The 20090-nt window shown below is 42.6% G+C and overlaps 1 protein-coding gene across 4 annotated transcripts in view; it reads right to left on the bottom strand.

The window, feature by feature from the left end:
* trappc12 (trafficking protein particle complex subunit 12) overlaps positions 1-20090 on the bottom strand; it is a 101001-nt gene that overhangs the window by 1223 nt on the left and 79688 nt on the right. For all 4 annotated transcript variants that reach the window (XM_067984206.1, XM_067984204.1, XM_067984205.1 and 1 more), the window contains 3 exons: positions 15344-15442; positions 2462-2565; positions 569-656 (listed from right to left, as the gene is read on the bottom strand). In XM_067984206.1, coding sequence (XP_067840307.1) covers positions 569-656; positions 2462-2565; positions 15344-15442 — 291 coding nt within the window. The remainder of the gene's footprint in view (positions 1-568; positions 657-2461; positions 2566-15343; positions 15443-20090) is intronic.

The raw sequence follows: 20090 nt of genomic DNA, 5'->3' as shown, positions 1-20090 counted from the left end.
AGGAGACCAGAAAATAAACTCAGGTAAAAAGAATGTAAATTGGGAAATCAATTTTTTGGGGGTCTGCCACTGCTTCACCCAAGGGAGGGGAGGCATACTTACTTGGCAAGAAATAGAGCAATGAAATACCAGCTAAGAGGAGAGGCATGTATGGCGAAGTTAAGTAGTATTGGGATAAATGTATAGTCGAATATGAAGGAGCTAGTTGGTGAGTCTTTTGGGGAGCAATTTTAGCACTATCGCCTGCCAATGGACCACAAATATGCAGAATCTTCAGTAGGTGGCTTTCCAAATACCGAATTTTTCTTTAAGAGGTATATTTTGGTTAAATAAAAGAATGATGTGATGGAGAAAAAGGAAGAATAGTTAAAAGCACAGGTCACAGGAGATGTAGCATTTCCTGGCATGCAAACATGGCAGACTTGCAGCTGAGTTTCCAGAGCAGGATATTTCAGGAAAAGTAGCCTGAAAATACTCCCAATATGGTGAAAATTGCAGCCTAATACAATTGAACTAGGTCACTACATACATAAAAACATTAAATAACACACCACAGACTCACACTTACCACTGGATTGCTTGGATCTAATTTGGTAACTTCAGTGAAGAATTTATGGGCTTCAACAAAGTTATTCTGACCAAGATGCAGGAATGCTCTAATACAAAAAATAATGCAATACTTTCAGCACCTTTAATGCTGTTTGCTATTAATGATATCACTAAATTAAAACACAATTAAAACCAACAAAATCAGAACGACAAATCAAATCAGACTAAAATTAAAACTCACATACATTATGCTCAGAATTTAAGCCAGCTCCTCTATACCTCTTGGCAGGGGAAAAGGGAGATGGATCTACTTCACAGATTTGCTTTTTGTTATACGAAGCAAGTCATTACTGTGTTAGAAATTTTCAGTTAACTCCTCAGTAAAAACCTACTTTTCTCTTCAGTCATGGCATATGCAAGGAATGCTATATAGCAGCAGAATGTAGCACCATAATGCATTAAAAATAAAGCACCCTTGCAGGACTTGAAACATGCTAATATTCAGCACCATAAAGGGTTGTAATGCCCTCTGAGTCATGTGATTACCAGAAGCTGTGCCCTGTCATCCCTTAGCTGCCGCCACATTTTAAATTTATTTCAGTATAAAAATAGCAAATACACAGGAGTGAGTTAAAGGCTATGGAGGATGTTTCAAACAGAGTGCAAAACATGTGGTTTAGGGGAAGCTGAATGCCCTGGGGTTGGAAGGTGTGTGTTGGTAGGTAGCCTGAACTAGTTTAATTTATCAATTTTGATAGTCAAACCAACCAACATCTCTTCTGCAGGTTTTCTCTCCCGCCTTTTTGAAGTTATATTCCTCCTCCCCAAAACCCCAGACACACAGGTAGCTGCACACAAAAGCCTGGTGGTGGTGGTGATTTCTAAAAACCCACACAAGATTCCAGTTTGTGGGAGCACAATGTTGCAATTATGCACTAACAGACCAGCATTAATTTCCAGCCACGCTTTCCCCATGCCATGATGGAGACAGATAGCCTGCTGCTAGACCTCTACCAATATTGTTCAGTAAAAAAGCTGCTTGAAGATACATTAAAGCAGCTTGGGCTGATTGGCTCTGCTTGTCCTTCCTCTGTGGAAATTGGGATGTTCTGTCAGGAGACAGCGGTTATGAACCTCGTTTTTACCACTCTGCAGTGATTTGAAATACACCTGCAAACTTCCCTGTTCTGCCATTGTAGTGCAGTTTTTAGTGAAAGTTATTTTAAAAAATCAGTTACAATTAAAAACTTGTTTAGACTTTGAGGATATTGTTGCAGATGGCAACAAATCAGAGTTTACAAGTTGAAATACATTCTTAAAGTCATTAAAATTAAAAGATAACTGAAGAAAAGAATCAAAACATAACAATCTAGTCCAGAAGAACACAACAAAATTAACTGCTTCACAGTTCAAATCTGAACCAAAGGACTGGAGTCAACAAATATATAAATACACAAAGAATAAGGGAACACAAATTTGATAAGGAGACATGTGGAACACAGGAATTGGAAAAGTACAAAAGCACAAGAATTAGCCATGATCATTGCTATCTCAGGGTCATGATGCAAGCTCAGTGATGGTAAGGTTCGGCAAACTATTAAAGGACAGCGGAATGTCCATTATAAAAATAAACTGCCCTCTGCCGAGCCATCAAGCAGCTCTATAATTTTTTCCTCCATGGACAGAATTCTGCACGGCCAGGAGGTTAATATGGCTTCCACTTGTGGCAGATTTTGCCCCCTGTAATTAATACTACCAGCATCTCTTGTGGAATACAAACTGTGAAACAGCTGGTCATACTTCATCACACCCTCCATACTTAAAACAAGGTTTTTGAACACCATATGAAACGACGGCACCCAGACCACGAACTGGAATTTACACATTTGAAAATATATTTTGTATGACTTACCTGTTCATCTGAATGATTATATTCTGCTGCAATTCACTTCCTAACTTTGGACACACTTTCTCAACTTCTTCAAAATATTTCTCAGCTGTTTTGATGTCACCAATCTATGTACAGGAGAAGTACAATATTGAGGCACCCAATTTAAATCGCAAGGTACACATATTATTGAGGCCGTAACAATTTTGAATTTTTAGTAACATGAAAAGGTAATTTGGCACAAAAATGCTTTTACAAAATTGATTTCAACCCCACAATAACCACTCTATATCCCTCAATCCCTTCTCTATCCACAAGCCATTCCAACCCACTTATATTATCCACTTCAATGGCTGTTCCTGGTAACCTATTACACGAGAGGTACAATAGAAACATAATATGGTTTCTCTCCACAATTAATGTCACAGACAAAAAGAAAACAAGTTGAATTTTTATTATCTAAAACTGAATATGCATTGGAAGATGACCACTGTGGCAGTGGGAAGACCATTGTATTCCCAATAAATAAAGTAAATGGGCAGGTGAAATACAACATAAAGCTTTCAAAATAAAAAAAACAAACCTGAATACAAATAGAAAATGCAAGTTTTTTTTAAAAACACAGAATGTAACACTTTTCCTCTTCTGGCTCCCCAACGGTTCATTTGGTAAAGGGGATGTGTAACCGAGCCACAGATCGGAAGACCCCTGGTTTGATTCCCAGTCTGTTTCAAGTTAGCTGATCTCATTCAGGGTAGGCACCTGTGCTTTGGTGGGGGGGGGGGGGGGGGGAGGGAGGAGGGAGGGACAGAGATCAACTGGTCACAAATGCTCACCAGTCTTCCATGCTGAAAAGTGCCCAAGTATTAACATAAGAACGCAATTATGCTAAGTGTGGGGGTAGATTTTAAACCATCAGGCAGCAAGATGCCAGGGCCTCATTACCATGCAGATACCAAAGGGACGCGAGCTGCTTGCTGGTTCTGGGCCGGCACAATATCGAGCAGGCTGGAGGCTGACCCAATCGACACGCAAGTAGGTCTGTGAGGTTGGTTGGGGGGGGGGGGGGGGGTGCAGTCGTGGAGGAGGGGAGCAGTTCTGTTCCCACAAAAATAATTTTAAACTTACTTTTTTGGTGCCTCTTCTGCTGTACCGTCTGTCAGAATTGCGACCGGGGTCCTGTGTATGTCATAGCATTCCGATTTTGCTTATCAGAAGAACCTACCACCTGAAACAGGTGGGCATCTGGCCGCCCAGTGAAAGGCCCCTTTGAGGATGGTGGCCATCAGAACACCGGTGTAAATGGGCCAGTAAATCATTTTCGGGCTATGACCACCCTGTTTATGCCAGGCTGCCCAAGTTAAAATGTACCCCGTAATGTGCCCCATATTGAAACACCAGCCAAAATCCAATATCTAGGATTCGAGGGGGGGGGGGGGGTGCGGGGAGAAAGAAAGAGAACAGTAGAAGAGGACGAATAGCTTTGACTCTTGTTCTCCTGATGCGATAGAGATAAAAACACACCTCAAAGTATGAACACTGTCTGCATTCACAGTAAACCTAGACTCAATATAATTAAATGGCAGTTCCTTTGAATGTATTTTTACTTGTGTACTGAGGGTCCACCAGAGGTGGGTGAAAGCAATGTTCTACCAGTCAACTGCCCTCTTCTACGGGAGTGTGTCAAATCTTCCTTAGTGACGTAGTCTACAGTGGAAACTTGCAGTGTGGGCAATTGCTAGTGTGAACCTCACTGCCCACTCAAAGCTATCGACCGGGGGGGGGGGGGGGAATGCTTTTCCTCCTGACCCCACAAAACTAAAAGAGAGAGAGAGTTGGGGCCCTTCTGTGTAGCAGTCACAAACAGTGCCTTTAAGACCACTGGTTAGCTCACTTACCGCCCGGTACAAATGGGCAGGTCGTGCGCAGTGCTTGATCCGGCCATCCGTACTTCAAAATTGCTATCTGTATAGGACACTGGTTTGCATATGTAAACAGCCTCACGCCTAAAACAGGCCTGTTTCAGGCCTGCCTGAAAATTGCATCAGGTGGACCTTAAGAGTCCAAGGGGTGACTAAGGTTGCCCCCTGCCGCCTGTTTCTCCTCTGCTGGCTGCCTGCTTTTCAGGCAAGAAAAGGGTGGGTGGCAATTCAAAAATTGTCCCCACTGCCTCTTAGCTCCCTTTTCTTCCAAAAGTTAAATGGCACAGAATATTTTCTGCCTGCAGTAACTATGCTTTATTTCTACAGTCTGCTGGTTTATGACTGCACCACAGGAAAACTAATACAATCTCCATACTAATTTCAAACTCCAATAATCTAGGTACTTTACCAATAAGCAAATTATCAAAAATGAACAATTTGGTCCAAGTTCAAATTTGAACTGCTGCTTTTACACTTCATATTTTTCTCATTCTGTGAATCATGACTAACTTAATTTTGCAACAGACTAGCCTAGATTACTAAATAGCAATCTTAAATTATAATGTAGCTGTGAAACACAGTCAGCCTGACATTTTCATCAAGTAATCTTGATCTCCAGCAACCAATGCAATTGCCAGAACAAAAATACTCCTTTGCATGGGATCTATATTTGTAAAAATTGTGTTGTCTGTGTTGCCATTTCCAACATCTGAGAAGCTAGATTAATGAACTTTTGATGATTGTTTGACAAGAACCGATACAATAGGTACACGATTACCCAGAACGGCATGATCTGCAACTTACGCCATCAATTACGCTGCTTTGTGTCCACCTCGTCCCTTTGAAAACTTACTCCAGAATTTCCTGGAATAGTAATTTGAATACAGTGGGCATAATGGTGAATCAGGGTCCACAGAAGCACGCAGCCAACGGCTTACCCCATCTACATCAATTAATCAGATCAATATTGGCATGACCCGAGTCATAGAATTCTGAATTTCAAATCTTTTCACTATACTGAACTTGATCACTTGCAGAAAATTGTTTGAGATATGGACACACTCAGCTGCTATTTTCAGGAATATTCTTAAAGGTACAAGATTTATATATTTTTTACCATTTATTTAGCAGATGACACCAGTAATTTTTTTAAAATTTGTTTCATGGGATGTGGGCATCGCTGGCGAGGCCAGCATTTATTGCCCATCTCTAATTGCCCTTGAGAAGGTGGTGGTGAGCCGCCTTCTTGAACCGCTGCAGTCCGTGTGGTGAAGGTTCTCCCACAGTGCTGTTAGGAAGGGAGTTCCAGGATTTTGACCCAGCGACGATGAAGGAACGGCGATATATTTCCAAGTCGGGATGGTGTGTGACTTGGAGGGGAACGTGCAGGTGGTGTTCTTCCCATGTGCCTGCTGCTCTTGTCCTTCTGGTTGGTAGAGGTTGCGGGTTTGGGAGGTGCTGTCGAAGAAGCCTTGGCGAGTTGCTGCAGTGCATCCTGTGGATGGTACACACTGCAGCCACTGTGCGCCGGTGGTGAACGGAGTGAATGTTTAGGGTGGTGGATGGGGTGCCAAAAAAGCGGGCTGCTTTGTCCTGGATGGTGTCGAGCTTCTTGAGTGTTGTTGGAGCTGCACTCATCCAGCCAAGTGGAGAGTATTCCATCACACTCCTGACTTGTGCCTTGTAGATGAAAAGGCTTTGGGGAGTCAGGTGGTGAGTCACTCACGCAGAATACCCAGCCTCTGACCTGCTCTCGTAGCCACAGTATTTATGTGGCTGGTCCAGTTAAGTTTCTGGTCAATGGTGACCCCCAGGATGTTCATGGTGGGGGATTCGGCGATGGTAATGCCGTTGAATGTCAAGGGGAGGTGGTTAGACTCTTGTTGGAGATGGTCATTGCCTGGCACTTGACTGGCGCGAATGTTACTTGCCACTTATGAGCCCAAGCCTGGACATTGATGAAGCAGCTGAGGATGGTTGGGCCTAGGACACTGCCCTGAGGAACTCCTGCAGCAATGTCCTGGGGCTGAGATGATTTAAACTACCTAAAAAGTTTCAGATTAAATAAATGGGGGGTGAAGTCGGACCTTGTTTCATCCATTTCTCAAGCGCAAAACGGGGGCAAAAAGGTCCAATTTTGGGAGCTATGTCTTGCACCCCAAAGGCGACTGAAATATGTCTCATGCCATATTGGCTTGCCAGTTGCCGTAAACAGACTTCAGGCGCCTTGTATATATTAGTGAGGGGCCTAATGCCTGGTTAAGGACCCCTCTCCAAATTTGGTCAGAAACAGAGAGGTGCATGCTCCACTCAGTTTTTCCGGTTCCTTCTATGGCTTAACAAGTATTCCTTAAAAGGGACTGCTGGAGGTTACCAACATAAAAGCAACTTTTTTTTAAAAAACATACCTTAATGTGGTGCCAGGGGGAGCAGGATCGGGGGGCCGCTGCCATTCCGTGCTTTCTCCCCTCCCATTCACCTCCTTATCACAGCAGGCCCAAATTGATCTAGTGGAAAACACTGAGCTGCCTCAGGAGACCCAACAGGCACCCGCAGCTCATCGGAATTATTCAGATGAGGCTCAAGGCCCAATTTCGATTGAGCTTCGGGCTTCTGGTGCATGCTGCGAGTGCGTTACGAATTTCTCCCCCACTCTCACTTTTATCAATGGCATGTTCAGGCACTTCAGTGCCCTACACCATGCACACAATATACACTAAACTTAATGTACAATGGCGAAGAGGTGTTTTGATGGGCTTTAGCTAAGAGCAGAGATTTTATTCTAATCAATTATTTTGAAGTCATACATTCACCTGTGCCATTATTTTTCAGTCTAAGTAGCTGTGGCGTGAAAACTAACGTAAATCCAGGATATTTATAATCGCCATTGACTTAATTGGTGGGACCGAATTTTGCACAGTTTCGGCAAAGGTATTGGCGGAGCGGCGCAAAAGTCCCAGGAAATTCTGGGCCAACATTCCTTCAAACACTCATTATGGAGACAAGTTGTGACATCACTGAACCTTCATGCCGAAATTCATAGTTTTGTCAAGTTTTTTTAAAACTATAACAGATCACAAACAAAAAGCCAACCTTCAGAAAGCCATCTTGATGGCAAGAACCCCAAAACACGATGCATTATTCATAGGATACTAGTGCAAAAGGATAATGAAAATCATTGTTTGTCTTCTTTGTAGGATATACATTCTGAAGGGACTGAACACACAATTTATTGCAACAAATTGAGTACTGGGAAATAATGCAAGGTAAGGGCTGGGGAGAGGGGAAGGAATCAACAAAATCTGTTCCAAAAAGTTACCAAGGCCCATCAGAAGAATGCTCACTAGCGTGACATCTTCATTTCCTACACTAGCTGTTCTTACGACAGCTCTGAGAACAACTGTCTGTTTAGTGCAGAATTATAGGCAGTTTGGTGCTGTGGAACTGGACTGAAACTTCTCAAACCATTTTTTCTTAGACACTTTACAGCTGTCAGAGAGATGACTTTCATCATTCAGGGCTAAATTCAAAGCCAGATCTCAGGTGAATCAACAGTGTTCCAATTCACTAAACCACAAAAAACACTGGCATAATTGTGTTTTTTTTCCAGCGTTTGCTTCACTGATGTATTGTGAAAATGTTTTTGGGGCTTTTTAATTTTGTTCTGATCTCATAAATCTGCACCCTAGCAATGCATAGGGACAATAATACTAAATTATTTAGTTTCAGCATGCTGCATGGAGATCAATAACACTCATTCACAGCTGCATGCTGTATGGAGAGTGCTAGCAAACATGAAGCATAAGTGGGTGGGAGAAATGCTCCTAGGCATAACAGTCACTTTTCAGCCTGCCTGCGGTAAACAGCAGGACCGGTAAATGGACATAGTTTTTAAAAATAGTAACCTCTTCAGGAAAATATTTACATTCATCTTTCTATAGTGTAAACTTATTTCTCAATTTCTTTTTTAAAAAAAAGTTACAGAACTATTTTTAAATTAAAACATACATACATAGCAAAGATGGTAAGTACACACTTGACTGGTATCATTTACAGCAATAGGTGTGTTGTTAAAACTCACAACCAGACTACATTAATTTAAAAAGAGAACATAAGAAATAGGAGGAGTAGGCCAATCGGCCCCTCGAGCCTGCTCCGCCATTCAATAAGATCATGGCTGATCTGATCCCAACCACAAATCTAAAGAACACAAGAAGTAGGAGCAGGACCCGGCCACTCAGCCCCTGGGCCCGCTCTGCCACCCACAGGGCCTTGACCGATCCGAACTCAGCTTCTTGTCCAATTTCCTGCCCGCTCCCCGTAACCCCTAATTCCCTTTGCTTCTAGGAAACTGTCTATTTCTGTTTTAAATTTATTTAATGATGTAGCTTCCACAGCTTCCTGGGGCAGCAAATTCCACAGACCTACTACCCTCTGAGTGAAGAAGTTTCTCCTCATCTCAGTTTTGAAAGAGCAGCCCCTTATTCTAAGATTATGCCCCCTCGTTCTAGTTTCACCCATCCTTGGGAACATCCTTACCGCATCCACCCGATCGAGCCCCTTCACAATCTTATATGTTTCAATAAGATCGCCTCTCATTCTTCTGAACTCCAATGAGTAGAGTCCCAATCTACTCAACCTCTCCTCATATGTCCGCCCCCTCATCCCCGGGATTAACCGAGTGAACCTTCTTTGTACTGCCTCGAGAGCAAGTATGTCTTTTCTTAAGTATGGAGACCAAAACTGTATGCAGTATTCCAGGTGCGGTCTCACCAATACCTTATATAACTGCAGCAATACCTCCCTGTTTTTATATTCTATCCCCCTAGCAATAAAAGCCAACATTCCGTTGGCCTTCTTGATCACCTGCTGCACCTGCATACTAACTTTATGATTTTCTCGCACTAGGACCCCCAGATCCCTTTGTACTGCAGTACTTTCCAGTTTCTTGCCATTAAGATAATAACTTGCTCTCTGATTTTTCCTGCCAAAGTGCATAACCTCACATTTTCCAATATTGTATTGCATCTGCCAAATCTCCACCCACTTACCCAGCCTGTCTATATCCCCTTGTAGGTTTTTTATGTCCTCCTCACTCTCTACTTTCCCTCCCATCTTTGTATCATCTGCAAACTTTGATATGTTACACTTGGTCCCCTCCTCCAAATCGTTAATATAGATTGTAAAGAGTTGGGGACCCAGCACCGACCCCTGCGGAACACCACTGGCTACTGGTTGCCAGTCCGAGAATGAACCATTTATCCCAACTCTCTGCTTCCTGTTAGATAACCAATCCTCCACCCATGCCAGAATATTACCCCCAATCCAGTGATTCTTTATCTTGAGCAATAATCTTTTATGTGGCACCTTGTCAAATGCCTTCTGGAAGTCTAAGTACACTACGTCCACTGGTTCCCCTTTTTCCACCCTGTACGTTATGTCCTCAAAGAACTCAAGCAAATTTGTCAGACATGACTTCCCCTTCATAAAGCCATGCTGACTTTGTCCTACTTAGGGCTCTCAAACAATAGAATAATCCTGGTCAAAAAAAAGTTAGTAAACTGATCTCAGCTGTAAAATAATTTCCTATAATGCTGCAAGGAAAACTAGAAATTTACATTTATATAAAACCCAATGATACAAAAGAATGTAGTAATATCTACAAATGTAAATCCTGGATGCAGTACTGAACGAGAGAAAGACCCTGCACATGGAGCACTACGAAACCTGCAGTGACCCCTGTTGGAATACTGTCAGGGCACCAAACATGTTCAATGATCATCGATATCAGGTTTTTTTTGCAAAAGGACATTAGCGAATTAGTTGGGTTTTTATGACAATCCAAAAGCTTCATGGTCACTTTTACTGATACCAGGTTTTTTATTTCCAGATTTTTATAAACTGATTTAAATTCACAAACAGCCTTGGTGGGAATGGATTATTAGTCCAGGTCTCTGGATTACCATCCAGTAACATAACCACTACACTACTCTACCCCTACCTCAATGTTAAACTGCCATTTAACTCACAATTTAATATTGCTTAATAAGTCAGGTTTTGAGATGATATAACCTCAGAACAGTATAAATCGGGTATGAGAAATCAAAGAATCAGTTTACACAGGAGCAAGCCTATAAGAGAAATCTATAACGTGATAGAAGTGCGATACTGTTACGGATCTTCTATGAAGCATTAAGACAGTGCAATTCCTCTGATGACACACCTGAATGGACATACCAGTCAGTGAAGGGAACAAGTACAATTGGTCAAAAGGCTTTTTCTCAGTAAAGCTTTATGTTTCTAACTAGGTTCCATTAGGTTAAGTGTGGTCACTTCAGTGACATATAACTTCAAGCTGTATGTAGGTGCCTAATTTAAAAATGTTTTAAAAGATACACTACACCCAGAAGCAGGCCCAACCAATGAGCAACACAGTGCAGAAGCAATTAATAGGGTACAATGTGTGTCCATTATTCAGAGTAAAATGGATAATTTACTCTGGTAATTTTTCTGCCTTTTTAAAATTCTGATTAAAAAAAAGCAGCACATGGAACTCTGACTACATATAAATTAAGACACAGTGGAGGGTGCTGGTTACACTCAATAGGGCATCTATATTAATATGAGGATCCAAGCTCAATGCTCTCCTCATTTTCCATTTCCTTCACACATCTTCCCAATCTATACAATTGGCTTGATTACACTTAAGTGTACTCACCTGCTCAGTTCCTTTTAGACTTTCCTCCTTCATCCTGTTTTCTAGTGTTTCTACATTAATCATTAATTAAGAAGCAACCTGTTTCTCCTCTAGCAATACTCTTCTTGAGAGACAGCCACCATGAAGCGGACAACAGCAGCTGATGTTTCTTCCGATGACTCCCTGCTTCATCTAAGAGCAGGTAAGGATCTAATCTCTATGCAATGAAGTCGATGGAAATTAAGTGAGGTGTATAACGACCTGCTGATCCAATATTGCCAGTGTTACGCCCTTGCCGAAGTTGAAAGTTACCCCCAATGCTTCTCCATCAATGTCATGCACTGAATGATAGAACCTGTGCCTTACTAGTAATTGATTACATGCTTAAGAACACCAATGTGCTTCACAATTAAACCCTGACTTAGACCCCAATGAACAAAACATTATGATTTAGCTTTCATAGTACAGGTTTTTCTAAATGCCAGCAACAATGAAACCACTGACTGGCAAAAATGTTTGTTTGCTAAGCTAACTTTCTCAAGAGTTGTGAAATCAATCCGAAGTTCTGAGGCTGATATGCTGCATCTCATCGTTCGAGGCAGCGCGTCTGCTCTCTGCATTGGATTCTGATGGGCCAATCAATAACAAGGGCAGAAGGACTAACAACCAAGTTGTCTTTGGCCAATAAATGCTCAGAAGAATGATAGCTGTCTCCTTCATTCTAATCTTGTGAATCAGCCACGCTGTGGAGCAAAAAAGGAAAGGCATACAAAATCCTCTCACCAGGAATCAATAGGACTTTTAAAACCATCATCTCAGAAGCTGCAGCAGAATTCTGGTGGTCTCCTGTTCTGAAACCTTGCTATGACATCTATCACTAGTTAGTCCCATTTGTTGAAAAACAGATTGACTGGCTTCAAGCGAGGGCTCCACTGTGGCCGGATGCTGCTTCTACAGCGATCGAACAACAAAATCTCAAAGCAACTACAAATAACTAGTACCAGCATGAGGAGTAAAAAAACCTATGTTCACATAGCAAATGACGAGCCTGCTTGATACATATTCAGCTTTGAATCTAGACAGGTTGCCTGAATGGGTATTGATGGGAGAAATCTATATGCATTAGCAAAAGTCTGTTTTTGGTTCCTATTGGAATAAAAGATGGTTTTAGTATACTGATGTTCACTGGATGAACAGTTTTCAGTATCAACCTGTTGACAATTGAATTATTATAGATCAAAGAACCAAGCTCACAGACAATTCTGTGGCCAGGAGTTTCCAATTACCAGTTTACATTGGGCTTAGCTCATCGATCTACAGCCAGCAGTGAGTCTAGTTTGACTCCATGGCACAGCTTGGCACGCAAGTACATATCTGTTTTCACGGTTTAATGTATGTTGACAGAGAGAACAGGGCTTTTACTGTTTTTATATGCATCATGAAGACTAGGTGAGGTTTGTAAATTATGTAAATACATCGGTCCAGACTTTTCTGGAGACTTGCGCCATTGGAGCGGCACATCTACAGTGTTGGGTTTGTTTTATACCGTAAAAGTTTCAGGAATTTATGGTGCACAAGGAACTGGAAAAACTAAGAGTATGCCCGGTGCATGTGCTGCTCAGTTTCCGACCAATTATGGTGAAGGGATCTTAAACAGGCATTAATCCCCTCATTAGCATATGCAAGGAGTCCAATGCTTATTTAAAGCAGCTACCAGGGATACCTGAATATCACCCGAGCGAATATGGCATCGGACATATTTCAGACAAACTTGGGACACGGGACATAGCCCCGTTTTGTGCCCAAGAAATGGGCAAAATTAGGTCAAATTTCACCCCGTTTGTTTAATCGGAAAGTTTTTTAGTAGTTTAAATTACTAATATTATCTCCTAAATAAAAGGTAAAAAAAAATCTGTAACTTAGAATACTCCTGAAAACCAAATACAGCAACTGAGTGTGTCCATAACGCAAACAATTTTCTGCAAGTGATCAAGTTCAGTATAGTGATAGAAATCTGAATTTCAAATCCTATCACTCAGGCCATCTATATTGATCTGCTTAATTAGTTCATTGATGTAGATGGACTAAGCCATTAGCTGCGGCACTTCTGAGGTCCCTGATTCACCATTATTCTTGCTTCAACGTATTCAAATTACCATTCCAGGACATTTTGGAATAAGTTCACAAAGGAAGATTAGAGCACAAAATGGCATAGTTTATGGTGCAAGTCGCAGGATTCTAGGAAATTCTGGACCATTGTACTGAGTATTGCTCAGTTACCTGTTCTTTATTAAATAAACTGTCTGTTGGTTTATAGTCTGAGCCTCAATGTACATTCAATCTATCTACCAAAGAGAGGGGAGTCACACGATGATACATGGTACATTTTAGTAAGCTGGTGTACAGTGGCAAGGGTTCTCTAATTAATCCCCGGCCCCTCTGCCATTTACATGGACATTGGGCATGTAAAGACATACTCTGGATTGAAGGGACCATGAGATTGACTTACGGAGTGGCTAAGTGATGCTGAATCAGAGTAGGATATCTAGCATTACCTATCAATAGGTCTTAGCCAGTAAAAACATTTAGACACTTCCATAAGAATTTTTTAAATGATCAATATTAAAATTTTATATAGGGCAAACACTTCCTGTCCAAAAACCATACTTCCTTTTGTCACACTTTTCCATTATAAACCCTGATGTTAACATTTCCCATTTAAGTTTCCTATGTCAAGATAAGTTGTCATGTTGGCAGGCTTTGTTCACTAGGCGGCTCCGTGCAGCAAATTTCTGAAGTTTCTTTCCCCCACATCTATTGCCACCTTAGTTTCTATAGTTAAGTTTTAAAGTTCAATTTCTTTGAATTTATTTTAAATTCGAATTTATTTCTTTTAGATTTCCTGCTATGTGACATCTCTTGCCTCCCCTCTCCAGGGCCTCAATTTTTGGCCACTTAGGCCCCAGTGCCTGGCACAACCGTTACACGCTCCCTGCTCCCTTCTTCAGTCTTTTGGTTTGGCTCAGAGACCAGAGTCCCATTTCTGGCCCATCTCCAAGATTGCAGTTGTGTTCCTGGCATCATTCTTCTGCTTGCCTCTGGGACCGGAATCTTCCTGCTAGCCCTGTTCTTCATAGTGAATTTCTCTTAAGCAGCCCCACATCACTGCTCAAAACCCTGCTCAAAAGTCTTAGTCTACCGGCCCAATTTCCCACACTTGGGCCTCCAAAAATAGCTCAACTCAGATCCGAATTGTACCTCCGCATTCTTCCGTTATCCTGCTACCCTTCTCACTTACACTCCTCTCTGCTCTGCCCACAAGCCAGGATCAACACACATTTGTAGGATAACAACAGCACAGATGGAGTTGTAAAATATACATGCCTCTGTATTAATTTATTTATTTGCTGCTGCTGCATGAATTTATTCAGTGGTGGCAAGCGCTCTATTAGTTTATTAATTCACTCATGCCTACTTTCGCAGTAATGCCCATCAATAACCTTTAATTGTCATTGAGTTGTCATGCATTTTGTTTGTATTTTTTGTGTACACTTGGTTTTCCTTCTGCGATTACATAGGCCCCGATATTTATGGGGAGGCGGGGAAGGCGTGGCGGAATGCGGGAGAAATTCAGCAAGGCCAGGGACACGGAGGTCCTGCTGAATTTAAACGCAGGACCTCATTATAATTTTTTTCTTCAGTCTCCCTTCCGGCAGCCGGACAAATTGGTCAGCTGCCAGGTGGGAAAACCAGCGGCAGGAGGCGACCCCTGGGGATGGTCCACAGCAATTTCTTCACTCAGAGGGTGGTGAACCAGTGGAATTCTCTACCACAGAAGGCTGTGGAGGCCAAGTCACTGATTATATTTAAGAAGGAGCTCGATAGATTTCTCGACACAAAAGGCAAAAGGGGTATGGGGAGACAGCGGGAATATGGTATTGAGATAGAGGATCAGCCATGATCATACTGGATGGCGGAGCAGGCTCGAAGGGCCAAATAGCCTACTCCTGCTCCTATTTTCTATGTTTCTGTTATAATTTAACTTCATTTTATTCAATTTATGTTTTAACCTTCATATTGTTTTACTACCAGCTTTTTTTCTCAACTGTTTTAGGGTTTATTGTCATAACATTGTTTGGGAACAACAGCTCTTGACTCCCCATATACAACAGTAAAGAAGAGTGACTGGCGTATTACAAAATTCACTAAATTTGTGCCTTAATGATCAAGATTAAAAGATAAGACATAGGATAGTCTCCTTCTGGTGACCTCTCCCACTGCTCATACCTGCAAAAGTAGCCTTCCTATGCCACTTAGAAGCTGAGGCTCTTGTTCTGGTTGGTATTGGATGACTGAGTGGTACATGTCAACTGCAAGTACATAGTCCTGAGGTAGAGGGAAAAAAACACAGTAAACAGCTTGCTCAGTTCTGCATCACAGATCCACCATACTAACATTAACCCTTTAATGGCTGCAATGCCATTTTTTTTATTCGTTCATGGGATGTGGGCGTCGCTGGCAAGGCCAGCATTTATTGCCCATCCCTAATTGCCCTCGAGAAGGTGGTGGTGAGCTGCCTTCTTGAACTGCTGCTGTCAGTGAGGTGAAGGTTCTCCCAGTGCTGTTAGGTAGGGAGTTGGAAACAAGCATTGGGGTCTGTTTTAGTTTGCTCAAAGAATGGCATGAATTGAGGAATGTTATACAGATTTGTATAATTTGCCGAATTTATTTACAATAAATCATTCTCAATAAAGAAAACCAATATTAAAACAATGTTTGCCAGACCTATTATTTTTTATGAACACACTTCTTTGGCTGTCATGTTAAAAAGGTATAAAAATATTAATTCAAGAATTAAAAATGAACTTAACCTGAAATATTCTAGGTCATAAAGCATAGGAGAGTACTGTCAAATCTAATTTGCCAGTCAAAAAGTAATATTCTCAAGCTTATACGAAGAACTAAAAAATAGCAAACAAACTCCTCAATCGCTTAACGCAACCCAGTACCAAAGCCATGCAGACCAGAAAAATTCCAGGTTCAATCTCCAGTCTATGCTGAATTACCCAAACACAGTCACGTAGCAGCAGGTGTATGACAATTGGAAGCACATGATTGGGCTTGCATGTAATGCCCTACATGGCTGAATAGGCTGCAGACACTCAATATCTAGGTTAATGCATTACGAATAGCCATTTGTGTACGGTACTGGAGGGTGGCCACAGAACCGTGCCTGGTAGGAGTGGGCACCTTCAGGAACGAAGGGGAGAAAAGGGAAGTCAATTAGAAAAATGAGAGGCAGAAACAACAACTTGCAATTATATAGCACCTTTAACATAGTAAAACATCCCAAGGCGCTTCACAGGAGCATTATCAAACAAAATTTGACACTGAGCCACATAAGAAGATATTAGGACTGGTGACCAAAAGCTTAGTCAAAGAGGTAGGTTTTAAGGAGCGACTTAAAAGGAGGGGAAAGAGGTAGAGGGGTTTCGGGAGGGAATTCTAGAGCATAGGGCCTAGGCAGCTGAAGGCTCGGCTGCCAATGGTGGAGTGATTAAAATCGGGGATGTGCAAGAGGCAATAATTGAAGGAGCTCAGATCTCAGAGGGTTGTAGGGCTGGAGGAGGTTAGAGATAGGGAGGGGTGAGGCCACGGAGGGAGTTGAAAACAAGGATGAGAATTTTAAAATCGAAGTGTTCCTGGAACGGGAGCCAATGTAGGTCAGCGAGCACAGGGATGATGAGTGAACGGGACTTTGGTACGAGTTAGTATATGGGCAGCAGAGTTTTGGATGAGCTCAAGTTTATGGAGGGTGGAAGATGGGAGGTCAGCCAGGAGAGCATTGGAATAGTCGGTAACAAAGGCAAGGATGAGGGTTTCAGCAGCAGATAAGCTGTGGCAGGGACGAAGAAGGGCGGCATTACGGAGGTGGAAGTAGGCGGTCAAACAACTGAAAAACAAATATCTGAAGAAATCAAAGCAGCCGAAGACCGAAAAGTACTAAGAAAATACATAAAATGAAATACACAGTTTTTAGTACAAATCAACCTGAATAGAAACAAAAGACTGTGACAATGAGTGGCTCTGAAACTCACCTGGAGAGGTGATTTTAGGCCATTCATTTTTGTGACTGGCTTCTCTGCTACTGCTTTGTGCATTAAAGAGAGCAAATTTAACGTGTTCATTCACTCCCATTATATGCACTGCTAACATCACATCTGCGTCTGCCCATAATGTTGCACTTTTTTTAAAGCTCAGACATTCAATAGTGGACTCTTCATATGTTGACGTTGAAGGGACTGGGGAGAGAGTTCGATACACATCATGATTTCTGCTCCTGGCATTCCTGAGCAATGAAAATTGGCCCAACGCTCCTGTTATGTTTTCTCTGACATCCAGTCAACACAAGACTGGGAGTCGGAACAGTCGCTAGGTTCGATTGAACTTGGTGGGTCCAACAACATATGGGACTCAATTTTGAAACGGAACCGGGAAGGGGGCGGGGGGGTCAATCGTAAGGAAGTCCGGGAAACCCCGGACTTCCTTACGATTTTGATGCAAGGACATCTTATTTTTTTTTGTCGGTTTCCCTTCTGACTGACTAGCCTGATTGACAGGCTGGTCTCAGTTGGACGGGAGACCAGGTAGGGAGAGGACATCTTCAGGTCAGTCTGCAGATAAGTCTTTGTTTGCATGGATAGGGGGGGTTGGCGGATGGGCAAGGGGGCACGGGTGGGCATGGGGTCGCGAGTCATGGGGGATGGGGGGTCAGAGGATTGGGATCGGAGGGGGATGATCTGAGTCGGGGGTTGGAGGGGGAGGATCGGGGTCGGAGTCGGGGGGGGGGGGGGGGGGGGGGGGTCTGCGATCGGGGTGGATTGTCGGTGCAGGTAGGCTTGTTGGGCTTGGGGGAAGCACTCCTGCTCCTCCGGGCCCACAAGCTGTGCCTTTCTAGGCACTTACCTGCAGTCTCGGGCCTTCTCTCCTCCTTTCACGAGGCGTAAAACAGAAGGCCCGAGAATCCCGCCCCCCCCCGGGTTGAAATGGGGAATTAGCTAAAAATGGAGGCCTGAAGCCTCATGAAAGGTTTTGAGGCCTGTCCCACCTCCTGGGAGTGGGTTGGCCACCCACCCCTCATTCCGTCCCCGTGAAAACCGGAAATGGGCGGGTTGGAGATGGGTCTGAAATGATGGCAATTTTCAATGCACCCCCGCCCCCAACCCACCCATTTTTTACTTTTAAAATCGAGCCCATGATGTTCCAGGTTTTACCGTTGCTCCCTCATTTGTGGATTCCACTAACAAAATGCAACACTGAGATCTATCCACATATCAATGCTCTTTCCTTACTTCAGCAGTGTGCAGAGACTAGAGAAGCTGGGTTGTTCTCAGAGCAGAGAAGTTTAAGGGGAGATTTAATAGGTGTTCAAAATTATGAAGGGTTTTGATAAAGTAAATAAGGCGAAACTGTTTCTAGTGGCAGAAGGGTCGGTAACCAGAGGACACAGATTTAAGGTAACTGGCAAAAAAACCAAAGGCGAGATGACAGAAATTTTTTTGCGCAACGAGTTCTTACGATCTGGAATGCACTGCCTGAAAGGGTGGTGAAAGGGCAGGTTCAACAATAACTTTCAAAAGCGAACTGGATAAAAAATTGAAGGGGAAAAATTTGCAGGACTATGGGGAAAGGGCAGGGGTGTGGGACTAATTGGACAACTCTTTCAAAGAGCTGGCTCAGGCACAGAATGGCCTCCTTCTATGTTGTATCATTATATGATTTCCTGGATTCCCATGTTTCTTAGTTTATCGGAATATAGGAACATAGGAACAGGAGTAGGCCATTTAGCCCCTCGTGTCTGCTCCGCCATTTGATAAGATTATGGCTGATCTGTGATCAAACTCCATATACCTGCCTTTGGCCCATTTCCCTTAATACCTTTGGTTGCCAAAAAGCTATCTATCTCACATTTAAATTTAGCAATTGAGCTAGTATCAATTGCCGTTTGTGGAAGAGAGTTCCAAACTTCTACCACCCTTTGTGTGTAGAAATGTTTTCTAATCTCGCTCCTGAAAGGTCTGGCTCTAATTTTTAGACTGTGCCTCCGACTCCTAGAATCCCCAACCAGCAGAAATAGTTTCTCTCTATCCACCATATCAGTTCCCCTTAATATCTTATAAACTTCGATCAGATCACTCCTTAACCTTCTAAACTCGAGAGAATACAACCCCAATTTGTGTAATCTCTCCTCGTAACTTAACCCTTGAAGTCCAGGTATCATTCTAGTAAACCTACACTGCACTCCCTCCAAGGCCAATATATCCTTCCGAAGGTGCGGTGCCCAGAACTGCTCACAGTACTCCAGGTGCGGTCTAACCAGGATTTTGTATAGCTGCAGCATAACTTCTGCCCCCTTGTACTCCAGTCCTCTAGATGTAAAGGCCAGCATTCCATTAGCCTTTTTGGTTATTTTCTGCACCTGTTCATGACATTTCAATGATCTATGGACCTGAACCCCTAAGTCCCTTTGGACATCCACAGTTTTTAAACTTTTTACCATTTAGAAAGTACCCTGTTCTATCCTTTTTTGATCCAAAGTGGATGACCTCACATTTGTCTACATTGAATTCCATTTGCCACAGTTTTGCCCATTCACCGAATCGATCAATATCCCGTTGTAATTTTATGTTTTCATCTACACTGCTTACAATGCCACCAATCTTTGTGACATCGGCAAACTTAGATATGAGACTTTCTATGCCTTCATCTAAGTCGTTAATAAATATTGTGAATAATTGAGGTCCCAAGACAGATCCCTGCGGGACTCCACTAGTCACATGTGAATACTTACCCATTATCCCTACTCTCTGTTGTCTTTCGCTCAGCCAATTTCCTAACCAAGTCCGTACTTTTCCCTCAATTCCATGGGCTTCTAACTTAGCAAACAGTCTCTTATGTGGGACCTTATCAAATGCCTTCTGGAAGTCCATATAAATAACATCCATTGACATTCCACTGTCCACTACTTTAGTCA

The sequence above is a fragment of the Heptranchias perlo genome, chromosome 5, assembly GCF_035084215.1.
Source record: "Heptranchias perlo isolate sHepPer1 chromosome 5, sHepPer1.hap1, whole genome shotgun sequence".
NCBI classification, from domain to species: Eukaryota; Metazoa; Chordata; class Chondrichthyes; order Hexanchiformes; family Hexanchidae; genus Heptranchias; species Heptranchias perlo.
Note: the sequence above shows the minus strand (reverse complement) of the source record. Positions and strands in the feature narration are given on the sequence as shown.